Raw genomic sequence first — 16,438 nt, 5'->3', positions numbered from 1 at the left:
GTTTTGTTTATTTTGTATACCTTAATTATTCTGCATTGCTTAGTGATGCATCTTTGACTCTAACAATTAAGTAATTGTCATTTTGATTAAATAATCTAATCCAAATGATTTGGTTAGTCATGTTCTTATCTTTTTTCCCTCCTAATCACAAGTCTAATAGCTAATTAATTAGCTAGAACCTAATCTATGAAGCACATGGTCCAGATTTAGCTCTACCGTCATTTTTAGCTTCCACATTTGGCGCGGAGAGTAATTATTACAATTAGACCAAACACCTGTTATGTGAGAGACTTTCACCGCCGTTTATTAGTTGTCTACATTATTATAAATAATTATCCAAAGATTATTTGTCATTTTACAACAAAAAAAAAGGTTTTAAAAGGTATAGATTAGTAAAATTATTTCTCCTATTTATGATTTCATAAGTAGCGTGTGAAAATAAAAGTAACAATGAGGTGAATAGCTAATGTTAAGTAAGACTTTTCTTAATTTATTTATTTTTCTTCCCAAACTGTCAAGATCATCCTCAAATTTACATCTCCACCTAATCATTTGACTTTATACACCTAGTTTGACATTATGAAATTTATAAAAATAAATTAATTTTAAAATTCGTAGGCACTGAAAATCGAGAATGAAACATGTGGCACTTTATACACTTAATGATTGTGTAATTCAATTGAAAAGTTATGTGGACTTTTGGTATTCTTGATATAGTAGGGTTATATTAGTCAAATTACACCTTGAATTAAATTTTCCTTGAGGGATGTGCATGACCTTACCATGACAAACAATTGTGGACGGAGGGAGTATTTTTTTTTTCTTCATGTTTTTGCCAACTACTGATTGTCAAGAGTTACATTTAAATATATGATGTTTTGCATCTGTAAATTTTTTCCATAATGACCGGAGGTCAGTAGAGCATATTAAAACAATATTTTTATACTGTATAGCCGTCCACTAAAATAACGATAAGTAAATATATATTTCTTATATTAGTATATGTACATATAACATTCATATTTTATACATAATTATTAGAATATATTCGGCTAGTGACAGTAAATTTTTGGTAGAGCGGTCAAATATGTTAAAAGTCCTATTAAAACTAGAGGTCCATCATAAGCCTTCTTGGTCAGATAATTTAAGCCCATTCCACAAAATGTCCAGTTTCGATGTTGAGAGTGTTCAGAGTCCACTTATAAGCCCAATATTGAGAAAAAAAAAAATTGTGAAAATTTCATATATGACATATATTAGACTAATATCCTATCTTTAAAATCGACACCGAAGGAGTTGAACGTAGTGAAAAGAGTCGTTTCTTTGATGAAAGACGCTTATCTACTAAAGGCTGTAACTTTGAACTCAACTCTATTTTCAAATTATAGCAATAGAATTAAACTTTTAAGTTGTAACAACAAAAAATTTCAGGTGGTAACAGTTTCTTAAAAAAAAGCTTTTTTTTAAATAATTGTAAAAATTTGTTTTGAAAAAAATAAAAAGATAAAAAAATAAAATAATTCGTTTCTGAAAAAAAAAGGTAAAAAAAGGGAAATAAGTGTGTTAATTAAATTTGAATTGGTTGAAGATAATTACTAATTAGCATAAACTAAGGAAATTCAAACTAATTAAGAATATTTAGTTTCCTTATTTCACTCTAATTTGTTAAAATTAATTAAAAATTCTGATTTCATCCATTTTCTTTCACATTTCTCTCTTCGATTTTTTTCCAGAAATCTTGTCACTCTCATCTAATTCATATTCGTTTTTATTCAATAATCTTTATTTTTTGGACGGCCTTTTATTAGTATTAATAAAACATGGTGGTAGATGGGATCCTTCAGGTTAGTGTTCTTTGCGATTTTTTATTTGTATTGTAATACAAACCAAACGTTCAAAAAAATTATGAACAGTTAGATTTTGAAAAAACAAATCAGATTTTATTTGTGAATAATAGTTTTAATTATGGCGTTTTTGGTATGAATATTCACTTTTGAAATTACATAAAAATTGTTTGAAATTGGTATAGATTTTTGTTTGAACATTCATTTTTTTGTATGTTTCTGGTTAAAAAATTACATAAAATTTATTTGAATTTGGTATATTGGTTATACCATGTTGGTACGATTTTAGAATTATTTTTGAATGAATTTCGTATACTATTTGTCTAATAAATGACAATTAATAGTTAAAAGTGGTATTATTTTGATATTATAGTGGCATGATTCTACTGTCAAAAAGTGACGACTTGTGTCATGAAATAGGTATAATTTTGGCATGAAATTGGTATGAAAAATGTGCATAATAATTATATGAAATTTGTATACTGATTTCAGATTTTTTGTTGTGTCTAATAATTTGAATTATGCCTTTTTTTTTTAAAATGTATAATGTTATATTTTGGTATGAACATTGAATTTGTTCATTATTTGTCTAACGCATTTTTTTTGGTATATTTTTGGTTAAAAAATAAGATAATTTTTTCTTTGGAATTTGTATACTTATACTACCAAGCATGTATGACAATCGATAGTGTTTTGGTACGATTTTTGGTTTGATTGGATTTTTTTTTTTGGCATTATATTGTAATGAATTTGGTATACTGTTTATTAAAGAAATGACAATTAATATTTCTAAGTTGGAATTATTTTGGTATTCTAGTGGCATGATCCTGGTATGAATAATTGATAACTTTTGACATGAAATAGGTAAGAAATGTGTGAATAAGAATTGTATGAAATTTGTATACTGATATAACATATGTGTTTTTACTTTTGTATTATGTAATAACATATGAAATTGTTTTAAAATAACATATGTATTTTTACTTTTGTATGAATTTTGTAAGTATAAAAATGGTATGAAATTTGTATATTGATATAACATATGTATAAAAGTTATTTGTACTTTTGTATGATATAATATTGGCACAATAGTTTATGATGAAACAGAAAAATATGCAATTCAAAAAGTGTCGGAGCAGAAATTATTGTCGCCTAGTTCAAAAAGAACTATAGGGAGACCACAACTTATAAATGGTTTACTGATGTGAAATTCAAGAGGTCTAAGATTACGTACAGTACATGTCGGGATGAACACATTAGGAAGACATGTTCAAATTACCCTTCTGAAAAAAAGACATAATATATTTTGATTTGATTTGATTGTTTTACTGTGGCAAACTCATGTTTTGATTTATTGTCTTTTAAGTTAATGAATTATAATTTCAGAATATTTATTATGTGTGCTAGTTAATCATTTGTGTATTCAGTGTTTTTCAAATGTATATTAAAAAAATAGGTAATGTTTGTATGCGATTGATATTGACTGGAAAAATTAAGTAAAGTCTTAGTATGAAATTGGTATACATTTGGTATCCAACTGACGTTCCAGTGGTAAAATTGAAAAAAAAAACATGTAATTGAGGTTTCAACTGAAATAGTCAACGTAAAACTAGTTAATATTGTATCCAATTTGTATAAATTTAGTATCGAATTGATATCCCATTGGAAAAATTGAAAAATCAACATGTGGTTGAGATTTCAATCAAATTAGACGACATAAATAAGTTAATGTTGTATTCAATTGGTATCCAACAAATATCCCACTTGAAAATGAAAAAAACAAAATGTAACTGATATTTCAACCAAATTAGACAATCTAAAACAAGTTAATGTTTTATCCAATTTATATACACTTGGTATCCAACTTGAAATTTTAGAACAAAGACAAAAAAAAAATGTATAAAATTAGTATCCAACAGGTATAAATCCGGGAAGAATAAATCTGATTGTAAAACAATGCATATTATATATTGTTGTCAGAAATTGTAGCAAAAGAAATATACATCACCCAAAAATCAAAACATGTAATTAAAAGTCTAAACTACAATAATTAATACAAGTTTTATATTTTCCTCTCTTCAATTTATATTCCGTATTTAAGTGTGATTTTTTTTTTATCATATTTAAGCTAAAACTTAAGAAATCCTTATTAAAGATTTTATGATCTCATATTATCTATATATATCCACAAATTTTAGAATTAAATATACTTATTTCACCAACAAAACAACATTTTAGATATAGAAAAACACACCAAAAACAAGTTCAAAACTTAAGTAAAACGGTTATTTTTCTCAAGAAATCAAGTTTTAGATTAATTAAAATAAAAAACGAAATCAAATTTTCAAAATATAGAATTCTTAATTAAACAAAATCAGATTAAAAAAAAAAACAATATCAAAATTTAAAATAAAAAAAATCATCAAGAAAAGCAAAAAAAAATAGATTAAAGAGAGAGAAAATTACATGTTAAAATATACGGTGATAAATTTTATTTAAAAAAAAAATTAAAGGCCCCAATAGTCATTAATAAATAAAAGTTATTTGAATAAGTTAAAAAATCACTTAAAAGGTGTAATAGATAATTACAAATTGATTCTCTCTCATTAATATTATTTCTCTCACCTATTAATTATATAAAAGGAACTGCAATCAATATAATTAAATAATTAATAATATAAAATATAAAAAGATTAATCATTTAATAAAGTAAATTTTATTTGATTTTTAAATAAAGTTAAATTTAATTGATATGTTATAACCCGTAATTAAACTGTTATAAATAAGAATTTTTTGAGAGTAGGTTTAAAACTCGTAATATTGTCTCTTAAATGTGTATATGGTGTGATTTTTCCAAATATTTTCATGAAAACATATATAATATAGGGAAAATTGTATGAAATAACAAACTATTAATTCAAATTAAATGCTACAGCCATAATTTATTTTATTTGTAATTCGCAGCAAACATCCCATTTTTTTACTATCTGATTCGGTATACAATTATCCATTTTATACATTTTGGTATAAAATGTGTTTGTGTTTGTATAAAGCGAGAGAAAAGTGTATATACAAATACATATATTTTCGTCATATACACTTATAATCATACAAATACAGATCTTATTATACAAATTACAATATATAAATGAATCTATACAAAACTGAACAATTTGTATAAAATTGGATATATCTAGCGAATTATACAAATCAAAAGCTCCATAGCAAACATAAAATTTGTCATGGAGCGCAATTATGCAAACTATAGCTATAACATACAAATATGATTTTTATGTTTGCTATATGTGAAAGTTGTTCTTATAATATATTAATTTATATATGCTATAAAGCATATATGACAAGGGAAGCTATGCAAATACTCCACTAAATAATTATACTATATACCCCTCAACTAATTTCGATTAACTGATACTTACTGTATTGGTATCATTAAGGCTGATAATTTTGTTTAATTGATACTAAATCAATTATATATATATATATATACACACACATATAGTACTGTATTGGTATCATTAAAGTTTCTTGTTTATAAATTACTCATTAGTCAATGATAATATAAGAATATATATATATACACTCTTATAGTATCATTAACTAATGACTAATTTATGAAAAAGTATTTTAGTAACTCAACTAGTTTGCTATTTGAACTTTCACCTTGTTAGTAAGAGTGTGATTTTCTCCTCATGTAATGTCCTTCCCTATTTCCCAAAAAAAAATTTAAAAAAAATCAAAGCACTAATCCATGTGCTTGGTTAATTTTCAAATTATTAATATTTCGTTGGTCATTTTTTTTTAAAAAAGATTTCTATATGGAAACAAGAAAATGTTTCTTAAAAGATAGAAAAAAAATTCTTGTAAAAATAGGGACAATACGTTTCATAAGTAGTGATATTGTTGATTGTGTTTCTTACCCCTAATACTTCGAAAAATATTCTATCCTGATTGATTCTGGAATAAAATAAATAAGAAAATCACCTATGTCAATTTTGCGAGGCACAAGTAAAAAAAATTCGATCGGACATATTATTTAATTGTTTAGAAAGCATCCAATAGAAAGCAGCCAAGTGGATGGTGAACTTTTGTGTTCATAATAGATAGGAGCTTCTGGAATTTAGGATATTTCATGAGGTATGAATTGCAGTGGTCATATTTTGCCAACGGCCCAAGTATATAAATGCAAATTAAGACATAACCCAATAAAGTACTATAAGTTATAATATGATTAAAAAATATATTAAAATTATTAATTAAAAATTATACAATTTATATTTTGATAAACGAAAAGTAAGACATGAATAAAATGAAGAAAGTATTTTGTTTGTAGATGTATGCCTATAAAATTGACAATTATTTACTTGACGTCTTAAGACTAGAACTGTCAAAATGGGCTGGTCCAATCCAATTTTAACGGGCTAGAGAATTAAATGGGCTAGGATGGACTGGCCCTTTTAATTAAAGGACCGATAAAATAGCAGTCCAACCTAGCCTTAAGCAGGCCACGGATTGGGACGGGTTGGCCCTTCAACCAAAAAATAGACAATATTGATCCCTTAGAAAGAGTATCAAACATTGATGTTTGATTAATACAACATCAATACATACAAAAATTCATCCATAAATTACACATACTTCAATGAATACTTACATAATAGCCAAGATACAACATTCATAAGATTCATCCAAACAAAAAACATTACATGATCACTATTTTCATAAACGAGACAATAATGGAGAAGTGGAAAATTAAGCGTAAAAACAAAAGTAAAAGAGGTAAAAAATTCTTAGTTATAATGAAGTAATGGATTTAGGATAATAAGAAAATTTAGTGGGCTAATGGCCCTAAAATATAAAAGATATGCAAAGAAGCTAGACTTGATTTTATATTTATACTTTAAAAATATTTATTGACAAAATCTTAACAAATAAATCACTACTTAAAAAATATATATATAGTAAATATTTTTAAAATTTACAGCCCACAGGTTGGCCTTTGAGGCTTGCGGGTTGGGCTTACGAGGCTAGCGGACTAAATGAGCCTGGGCTAAAAAGTCTCGTTCTTAAATGGGCTGAAAAAATTAAGTCCAACCCCACTTAATTCAAGGGTTGGGTTGGGCCGGCCTAACGGGTTAAGCCCATTTTGACAGCTCTACTTAAGACCATCTCCAACCCAACACCAAATTTTACACCAAATTCTTATTTGGTGTAAAATTTGATGTTTTGGAGCTCCAACCCAACATCAAATTTTACACAATTTTGGTGTGTGAATAATGTTACACCAAATTTGGTGTAACACTATTCATCACACCAATTCACTTTATTGATTATTATAATATTATTTCATTATACAAAACTTTTCATTAAACATTATATAAATTATATGTTTTAATTAAATCTCTTATATATTTAATTATTTTTTATGTGATATTTTTATATTATTAATTTTAGAAATAAAAGTTAGTTTTTTTATAAATTAATTTTTCTATATATATATATGACTTTTTTAAAAATTAAATTTATGTTAATTCTACTATAAATTATAATTGGATATAACTACAATTAATTTTGACAAAAATTATCGATTTCAATAATTTCTAGCTCGACATAAAAAAATAAAGGACAAAGAAGCTCATTTTGAACTACGTAATGCATTAATAGAGCATTTATGAGAGCACCGTAGTGATCTTGAAAGTTGAATATTTATGTAGAATTTAAATAATTTTTTCAATTATCTAATATTTATTTAATTGTATTTCATTAATGATTTCACTTTTATTTGTATTATCCATTATTATGTATATTGTATAATGTATAATATTTGCTAGCAATTTATATTATTTAAAAATTATGGTATAAAATAATTTTATATTAAGCGACTATAAAAGAAAATAATACTCCCTCCGTCCCTATTTAGTTGTCCATTTTAGAAATGACACACAGATTAAGGCAACAATGATTAGCATAGTAAAGTTACAATTTTACCCTTATAGTACAATTTACAATTCCAAAATAAATTCACTCAAGATAATTAATCAATGCTGGGAAGTTCATAAGTTTGTTTACTTTATTTATGACAACTTTATTTAAATATGAGTATAATAGGAAAAAAATTGTTGTCCTTTCTTGATTTGTCAAAATGGACAATTAAATAGGGACAACTAAAAGAGGAAATATGGACAACTAAAAAGGGACGGAGGGAGTATGAATTAAATATGGTGAATGTTTTAAAAAGAATTTGCTTTATGAAATAAGAAAATATAAATGAAATAAGAAATAATAATATAATAATGAAAAGAAAAAAAATATTTCTTTTTGGTGTAAAATTTGATGCAGTAGGATGAAGTTGATTTACAATAAAATAGTGCTGACAAAATTTAGTGTGTGGGTTGGAGATGCCTAAGAAAGACATATATTGACTGAATTTGTATATAACCATGGACTTCTTGATATATATGTCTATAAAAAGGAGTCTACGGTTTATAAAATACAAATGATAAATTTTAAGACTTCAAATATCCTTAATATTAACTTCCATTGATAGCAAGTATTTATAAGAATGAGCTCTGTAATGACAATAACTATTTAATAGGCGTTCATTATTCATCAGTTTGAACATGCATTTTCCCTCTTCTAAATTTAGATTCATAGCACGCTTATTTTAAAATTATTTAATATATCATTTTAAACACTTAATATTAATTAGCATAAGATACGCATGTCCAGAAACTAATTGGGTTGGAATATTTTAAGGGTTTTAACTTTTAATCCAATAAAAATTCTTCAAAACATAGGTATTATTAAAAAAAAATTGTCTGGAAGAAGGTGACACCTTTTGTACTCTTGTTACGGTTAAGTTCTAGAGTAGTGTATTACTTCCAATATTTTAGTTGAAAAATGCAATGCAATTCAATTTTTATTTTTATTTTCAAAATTTTGGTGGAGGGGGAATGTTGTACAATAATTGACTCAATTTTTCTTATTCTACAATAAGAAATATAGGAAAACTACAACAAAAAATAAAAAAATTATTGAGGAGAAAAAAACTTAAATTAATATTAACCACAAAACCAACTAGTTCCTAGAAGACTCCATTTTGTTGTTAATCTAGTTTCTAGGACATTCAAAAAAGACAAAAAAATAAAATAAAAATGTCCATGTCAAAAAATAAAAGCTTCATCAAAATGTCCACGTAATATAGCCAATCTACCATCGTGTGGTTATTATGAATTTGTAATCCAAAAAAATAGTAACATTTTTCATATACTCCAAATAACTTGTGCTATATAAATTCGTCTCCTTCCCTTACTATTTTATTCAACAATCAACTAATTTAACTCACCAAAAAAATTAAAAATTAAGAGCTTGTGATCAATCAGTTGTTTGATTTTCAAAGTTGTCAAAAAATATTATTTTTTAAAAAAGAAAATGGCTAGCTCTGTGTCAACTGTTGCTGCTGCCAACAAAGTACTGGTATTTTATTTTAATTTCTTTATCATATATTATTATAAGTGGGAACCTCCAAAATGAAAAGTTGAATTACCATTTTATCCCTACACTAAATATAAATTTAATCAAATATCTTAATAAATAACAATATTTTAATTATATAAAGATTAACATTAAAAGTCCAGCAACTATAACTGTAAAATATAAAACTTATTAATAATCATATGCATTGAACCGGATAAGCAATAGATGGTTCATCTGCCAGTAATTATTATAGTAGCAAATTTCCTCAATATTAATTAGAATACAACCTTTTCACATTCCAACATTTATTAGTTTGATTGAAGCTTCTACATGTTATATTTGTTCATCTATCAAATACTTATTATAGCATATTATCTTAATATGTAGTAATTTAGAATACAATGTTTTCTCAACAAAACATTTTCTTGTGTAATTTTTGTTCATTCTTTTTCTTAGTTTTTTTGTACTTGCAATGTATGAATCGCATAACAATGGTTGTACGTAGCTGTTGTTTGGAAGTTGGAAAGAACATTGTATCATAGTTCAAGTCTTTTCGTCTCCAACAATAAAACTTTTGATTTTCTTTAGTTACCTAACTTAATTGATAATGAATGATCTTATCTATTCCATTAAATTATGCTCAATGCTCAACTTATATAAATGAATTCATAAACCAAGAATATGTACAACTCTCTCCATTAGGGGAAGCATTAGAGGAAAGATTTTAAAGAGTAAGTTCATTTTTCAACTTTGTTATTTTCTGTGAATGTGTTCGTAAAAATATATTATTCTTGTTTATATAATATTTTATGAGTTTTAAGTTTTATAAATTATCAATGTTTCTTATATTCATGTTTATGAGTTAAAATTAAACTGATGTATTACCATAGAAGTGTTTGAGATTGACTTTTAGTCCTCTTACATGTCATACTTTTACCATTAACTTTGAGTCTTTGCTTAGCTTGAAGTTGTTTGAAACTTTAATTTTAGATACCTTAAATTTGTTGAAGTTGGTAAATTTTTTTTTTGGATAAATGAAAAAGAATAGGTATTCATACATAATATTTTGGTGATATATGTTTATTAATGTTTTCCTAATTATATAATTAAAGTGGATGAATGAAATTACTCTAACCGGTGAAACCGATAATCAAAACAACAAGTGGAATACACATCAAGAACATTACTTATGAAAGAGTATCATGTAATATATCAATACATTAAATATTGCTCAAATATAATTCATTATACATTTTACCTATCTAGATAAATTTAGTTGTTTAATTTTGTAGTTTAAAATAATATTTAATCATCTAATATTGTTCAGCGAAGAAGTCATTTGAATATAAGCTAACTATTCATCTATTTTAGCTTGTACTTTTTCACTTTATTCTATTTTTCATTACAATGTATTTTTGATATGATTTATTTTGTATGAACTACTTGTATGGAACACACGTGCGAGGCACGTGTCCAAAAACTAGTAATTTAATACATGCCAACTTGTTTAATATTAGTTAAATTATGCCTTTTTCTTTGTTTTAGCTAGGAAACAATAATGATTCTTGTTTGTTTAGTAAGGTTGGGACTTTTGTTTCTAGTCAATTTTCTACTAGAAACAAAAGTAGCAATTGTATCTTATGTACATTAATGTTGGTCATACACTGTCAAATGGGATGGTATAAAAGAAATTCAGTGAAAATAGGAGTTGTTTATTGCCCTAGGGGTCTAGTTTAAATGGCAAAGGTTTAGGGACTTGTGACTTAGGTAAGAGGCTCGAGGCTCGAGTCATGTTAACTAGTCTGATATTTAAGTGGAGAAGGATAGAGGACAGATTCATTATTATGAGTTTCAAAGATTGCGTTGGTCCTAAGGGATGGACCAGGACAAATTTCCTGATCACAAAAAAGAAAAAAAGATCTCTCCTTGCGTCTCATTTTATGTGATGTGTTTGATTGTGCATAGATTTGTGAAATTTGTGGTCTAAATAAACTATAGAAGTTTTTGTGGTTATAGATTGTTTCATTAAGGGTAAAATGATAAGTTTGAAGTTAAATTGTTACTAAGTATAAAGAAAAAAATGTCATTTTTGAAACTGACTAAAAAGGAAAGAGTGTCACGTAAATTGGGGCGCTGTTAATTTGTCTTAGATAAAGGCTAGAAGTTGGATAATATTTGTCATTTCTTTGATGGGAATGCTTATTTGTGTGGAAAACTAGCAAGAAATTAACTTAATGGATTGATTTTGAGAATGTTCATGTTTTAAGATTGATACATATACATAGCCTGTAATTTCTATCAAACTAAAGTAGTACTATGTATGAGTGCCTCTCATACTAAAACAGAACATCTTTGGTGCAGTTGAGTTTGAACAACTCTGTTGCTGGAACTTCAGTTCCAAGCACTGCCTTCTTTGGCAAAACCTTGAAGATGGTGAACGCGAAAAGTACTTCTAGCCCCAAGGTTTCGAAAAGGAGCTTCAGGATTGTAGGAGCACAAGAAATAGACGAGAAGAAACAAACGGATCAAGACAGATGGAAGGGCCTTGTGACGGACATGTCTGATGATCAACAGGACATCACCAGGGGAAAGGGTATGGTAGACCCTCTTTTCCAAGCTCCTGTGGGTACTGGTACTCACCATCCTGTCTTGTCATCATACGAATACATCAGCCAGGGTCTTCGTCAGTAAGTCTCTCAACTAATTCTTGAAAGTTGAGGTATAATTGTGTAAATATAATCCTTCTGAATATATAAAACTAAAATGAAAATGTTTGCTTGATTGTTATTTCCAGATACAACCTGGACAACACGCTGGATGGATTCTATATTGCTCCGGCATTCATGGACAAGCTAGTTGTCCACATTACAAAGAACTTCTTGGCATTGCCCAATATTAAGGTCTCTTATTAAAATTTAGCTTACAACTTTTTTCGTGTCATAAATTGAATGGTTTTAATCTTTAACAATTTTTCTTACAGGTACCACTAATTTTAGGTATCTGGGGAGGGAAAGGTCAAGGGAAGTCATTCCAGTGTGAACTTGTCTTTCGGAAAATGGGAATCAAGTGAGTATTAATGACTTGACACATAAGATCATTTTGTTGTAGTCGACAAATTTTCAACTATGTTTGAGTCTGGATTATTTGCAGCCCCATCATGATGAGTGCTGGAGAATTGGAAAGCGGAAATGCAGGGGAGCCAGCAAAATTGATTAGGCAAAGATACCGCGAGGCAGCAGAAATCATCAGAAAAGGAAACATGTGTGTCCTGTTCATCAACGATCTCGATGCAGGAGCTGGTAGAATGGGTGGAACTACACAATACACAGTTAACAACCAGATGGTGAATGCTACCCTCATGAACATTGCAGATAACCCGACAAATGTCCAGCTCCCCGGTATGTACAACAAGCAAGAGAATGCCAGAGTCCCTATTATAGTAACAGGTAACGATTTCTCCACATTGTATGCCCCTCTTATCCGTGATGGTCGTATGGAAAAGTTCTACTGGGCACCAACCAGAGAAGACAGAATTGGTGTATGTAAGGGAATTTTCAGAACTGACAGCGTACCTGATGAGCACGTTGTAAGGCTTGTCGATGCCTTCCCTGGACAATCTATTGGTAAGAACACTCAAATTTGTGACTATACAAAGACATACTACCAAATGATGATAACTTATGGTTGTATTTGTTCTTAAAACAGACTTCTTTGGTGCTCTGAGGGCAAGAGTATACGACGATGAAGTCAGAAAGTGGATTGAAAAAACTGGAATCGAACAAGTTGGGGAAAAACTATTGAACTCTATCGAAGGACCTCCAAAATTTGAGCAACCAAAGATGACAATTGACAAGCTCCTCGAGTACGGATACTTGCTTGTCCAAGAGCAAGAGAATGTGAAGAGAGTTCAATTGGCTGACAAGTACCTTAAAGAGGCAGCACTTGGAGATGCAAATGCGGATGCCATCAACACAGGGAACTTCTAATGTTTACCAAAACATAAAGAAGAGGTTTGATCTTCGTTTCAACGATAGGATTTTACAAGTGATGAAGGAACCTGTTTCTTCAAAGTTTTCGGAGAAACTTTTGTGAAAGTAGAAATAGGACACAAATTGTGTAATCTATTCAGTTCTATTCAATATAAGAGAATGCTGTGTGTCCCAATGATACTTCTATTTTCCCCAAAGTTAAGCCTTATCATTTATGCACATGTTCACACAAGACACGAAGAATTTGATTGCATATACAAATAATCTGAATTTCAACAATAACAACATATTAGCCAATATTTCAATTCAAAAACTGAAAAATAGATAGTACAATACTAAAAGTCTAGAACTTGAATGATGAGAAAAACATAGAAGAAAAGTCAAAACACCGAAAAATAAAAACAGAGGTAGAAGTAGCACTCAAGTTTGAAGAATAAGAAGAAGGAAAAAGAAACAGACACTCAAGTTTGAAGAATAAGAAGAAGGAAAAAGAAACAGAGGAAGACGAAATCTGAAGAAGAAATATGTATTGGTTGGACTTTGGAGTCGGTCACCGACTTGTTTAATCGCAGTCTAAGAGCGCAACTATGCAAATTTAGAAAGAAAACCCTAAAATTACCTTTTTAACTTTTAAAACCCTAAATTGGTCGCTTTTATTTTTTTAGAAAATACAATAGTCAGCGCCTTTCTCGCCATAGCGTTGCCTTTTGAAGATCGCCTTGCCACAAAGCTACAATGAAGGGTTGCCGGCAATCGCCTTTCACAACACTGGTCCACATTATGTTTGCAATTGTTTGTGGCTCAATGAAATTAATTACTAATATTATGGCTATGATGTGTATTTTAGAGAGAATATCTTTACTAATTTGAATGTTCTATACTAAAAACCTGTTTCTCACATACAAATTCTCAAATTGACTAAAATCAAAATAAAATAATCTTTCACATCAAACGTTAACTGTTTCTGTGAAAGGCAAAACTCTTGCTCTGCATATGGGGCAAACTTTCCTGTTCAACAGCGACTGTTTGATGCAATCTGTATGATATTTGTGTCCACAATGCAGTTCTCCAATGCTCTCTTCGTCTTCATATTCACATTGGCATATAGCACAAATATCTGATTCTACTTCGAAATCGATTTCATCTTCACCATAGTAAGTTCTTATTTTCAAATACTTCAACAGATAGTCCTCTTTCACCTCATTCACGTCATGATCATGATTATCATCCTCATTATCATGATTATAGAGAGCACCAAAATTGGGGGCCCTTGAAGTACGCGGATTATAGCTTCGTTGTTGTTGACGTTGTTGATGATTGCGATAATTGGGTGAAGAATCAATATGGGTGCGATTACGTGAAGAACGATGAGTTTGTCGATGATTATTCATTATTTCTTTGTTTATCACGAAATTAGTTCTTTTTGAGTTTGAGAATGTAACAAGGATACAAATATAGTTTGGATTCGAGCAAAGTATTAATAGTGTTTAATTTGAAGAGTTTAACATATTAATCGAGCAAAGTATTAATAGAGTTTAATTTGAATGAGTTTAACATGTTAATTTCCATTAATATGTTTTACTAATTTTAGTTGGATTCCTATTTTGAATCGATTTGGGTTTCGAAAATATACTTTATTCAATTTGTTAAAAAGAGCTTTTAGTTGGATTCCTATTTTTAATCGATTTGGGCTCAAATAATTTTTAATGACAATTATGATTTTGTATTTAGAACTTTATACAATTTGTTAAAAAGAGCTTATGATATCATGATCTAAAAATTTTCATATATTACCGCAGATATAACAAAAGAAAGTAATGTGAACTAGTTTAGTTGCTCAACAAGTACATTCCCAAATACAGGTGTCTAAATGAAAAAAATGTAAACAAGTTTAAAGGGTCTCATATATAATTGACCAAAAAAAAAAACATACGAAATATTAGAATTAGTGGTCTAAAGGCAAATCGTAACATCAATTACATGATCCATTCTCTTCCTTATAAGTTATAATCAATGGAAAGCCTGGAAAAGTTGAGAAAGGAATTGAAACGTTGGGATTATTCAGCATATTACTATCAAAAGCAAAAACTATTACGATTCGAAAAGGAAGGCCTATTATTATAGGTTGATTCGTTTCTGCGTACTTGCAGGCCGTCCTAACCCATAGGCCATTAAAGTCATCGCATGAGGTTCTATATTTTTTGGGCCCCCCATTTTTTTAAGAAATTACTTATAAATGTAATTTTAAAAAATAATAATTATATGTATTGTGAGTGCTACGATTTCTACTAAGGAAATTGCTTATGAAATGAATTGCTCTGATCATGTGTGTCTCTCAATCGCACTGATGTGGATAACACCCCACTATCCACATCATATATATATTGCCACGTCATTTTTTTTATTACAAATAATATTTTTTTTTAAAAGAAATCTCAAACTAATCTCCAAAATCATTTCTTTCCATTTTTTCTTTTCTTGCCATACTTTTCATCTATTTTGCTACTTAGATTTTATGTTATCGTTCATTTTTTTTCTTTCCTGGTGAATTTTTTACGTTGAAGAGGAATTAGAAATAAGCAAAGCTTTGTTATGTTTTTTATTATAAATTTTGTTGTTTTAATGGTGGTGAGAAATAAAGTGACTAAAATAGAGGATGAGAGAAAGAAGAGAATGAGACCAAAAATGGATCATTATAGAAAAACTCTTCCAAGATGCTCTTAATAAAATTGTGTTACATTTAAAAAGAATCAACATATGTTTTTCAAAAATCCATCTAAAATCCACATCTATTTCACAATTTAGAAAAAAAAATTTCCCCCTCTTTTACCAAAATCTAAATAAGTATATTTTTCCCCAATCATTGTAGAACTCTCAAATGATAGGAAGCATCTGAGAAGAGAAAGAGGAAGAATTGTGCGTAAGAGCATTGGAAGAAATCGAAGAAGATGTGTGTGGTGATGGTGGGAGTTGGGTGAAATTATGAGGAAGAAGAAGAAGAAATGTACAACATATTGGGAATGGAGTTTTTTTTTAAATTGTTATATTTTTCTTTTAATTTAAATATTTTTTAAAATTTAAATAATTGTCTTCACTTGTTTTTAAACGTGC

The 16,438-nt window shown here is 28.4% G+C and overlaps 2 protein-coding genes across 3 annotated transcripts; one reads left to right on the top strand and one right to left on the bottom strand.

The window, feature by feature from the left end:
- The first annotated feature begins 9,192 nt into the window (after positions 1 to 9,192).
- Positions 9,193 to 13,507, top strand: LOC125864692 (ribulose bisphosphate carboxylase/oxygenase activase 1, chloroplastic-like). Of its 2 annotated transcripts, none has more exons than XM_049544723.1 (6): positions 9,193 to 9,332; positions 11,700 to 12,025; positions 12,133 to 12,238; positions 12,319 to 12,404; positions 12,489 to 12,961; positions 13,044 to 13,507. In XM_049544723.1, the coding sequence occupies exons 1-6, from the start codon at positions 9,294 to 9,296 to the stop codon at positions 13,322 to 13,324; spliced, it is 1,311 nt and encodes a 436-aa protein (XP_049400680.1). In that variant the 5' UTR covers positions 9,193 to 9,293; the 3' UTR covers positions 13,325 to 13,507. The 2 variants fall into 2 exon arrangements, with proteins under 2 accessions (XP_049400680.1, XP_049400679.1); XM_049544722.1 differs by having other exon boundaries at positions 9,200 to 9,338.
- A 767-nt stretch (positions 13,508 to 14,274) lies between these two features.
- On the bottom strand, positions 14,275 to 14,718 carry LOC125864113 (probable E3 ubiquitin-protein ligase ZFP1). The gene has a single exon (XM_049544043.1). The coding sequence runs from the start codon at positions 14,716 to 14,718 to the stop codon at positions 14,275 to 14,277; it is 444 nt and encodes a 147-aa protein (XP_049400000.1).
- Positions 14,719 to 16,438: the final 1,720 nt, after the last annotated feature.

This window comes from Solanum stenotomum, chromosome 5 (assembly GCF_019186545.1).
Source record: "Solanum stenotomum isolate F172 chromosome 5, ASM1918654v1, whole genome shotgun sequence".
NCBI lineage: Eukaryota > Viridiplantae > Streptophyta > Magnoliopsida > Solanales > Solanaceae > Solanum > Solanum stenotomum.
This window is presented reverse-complemented; position numbering and strand designations above follow the sequence as displayed.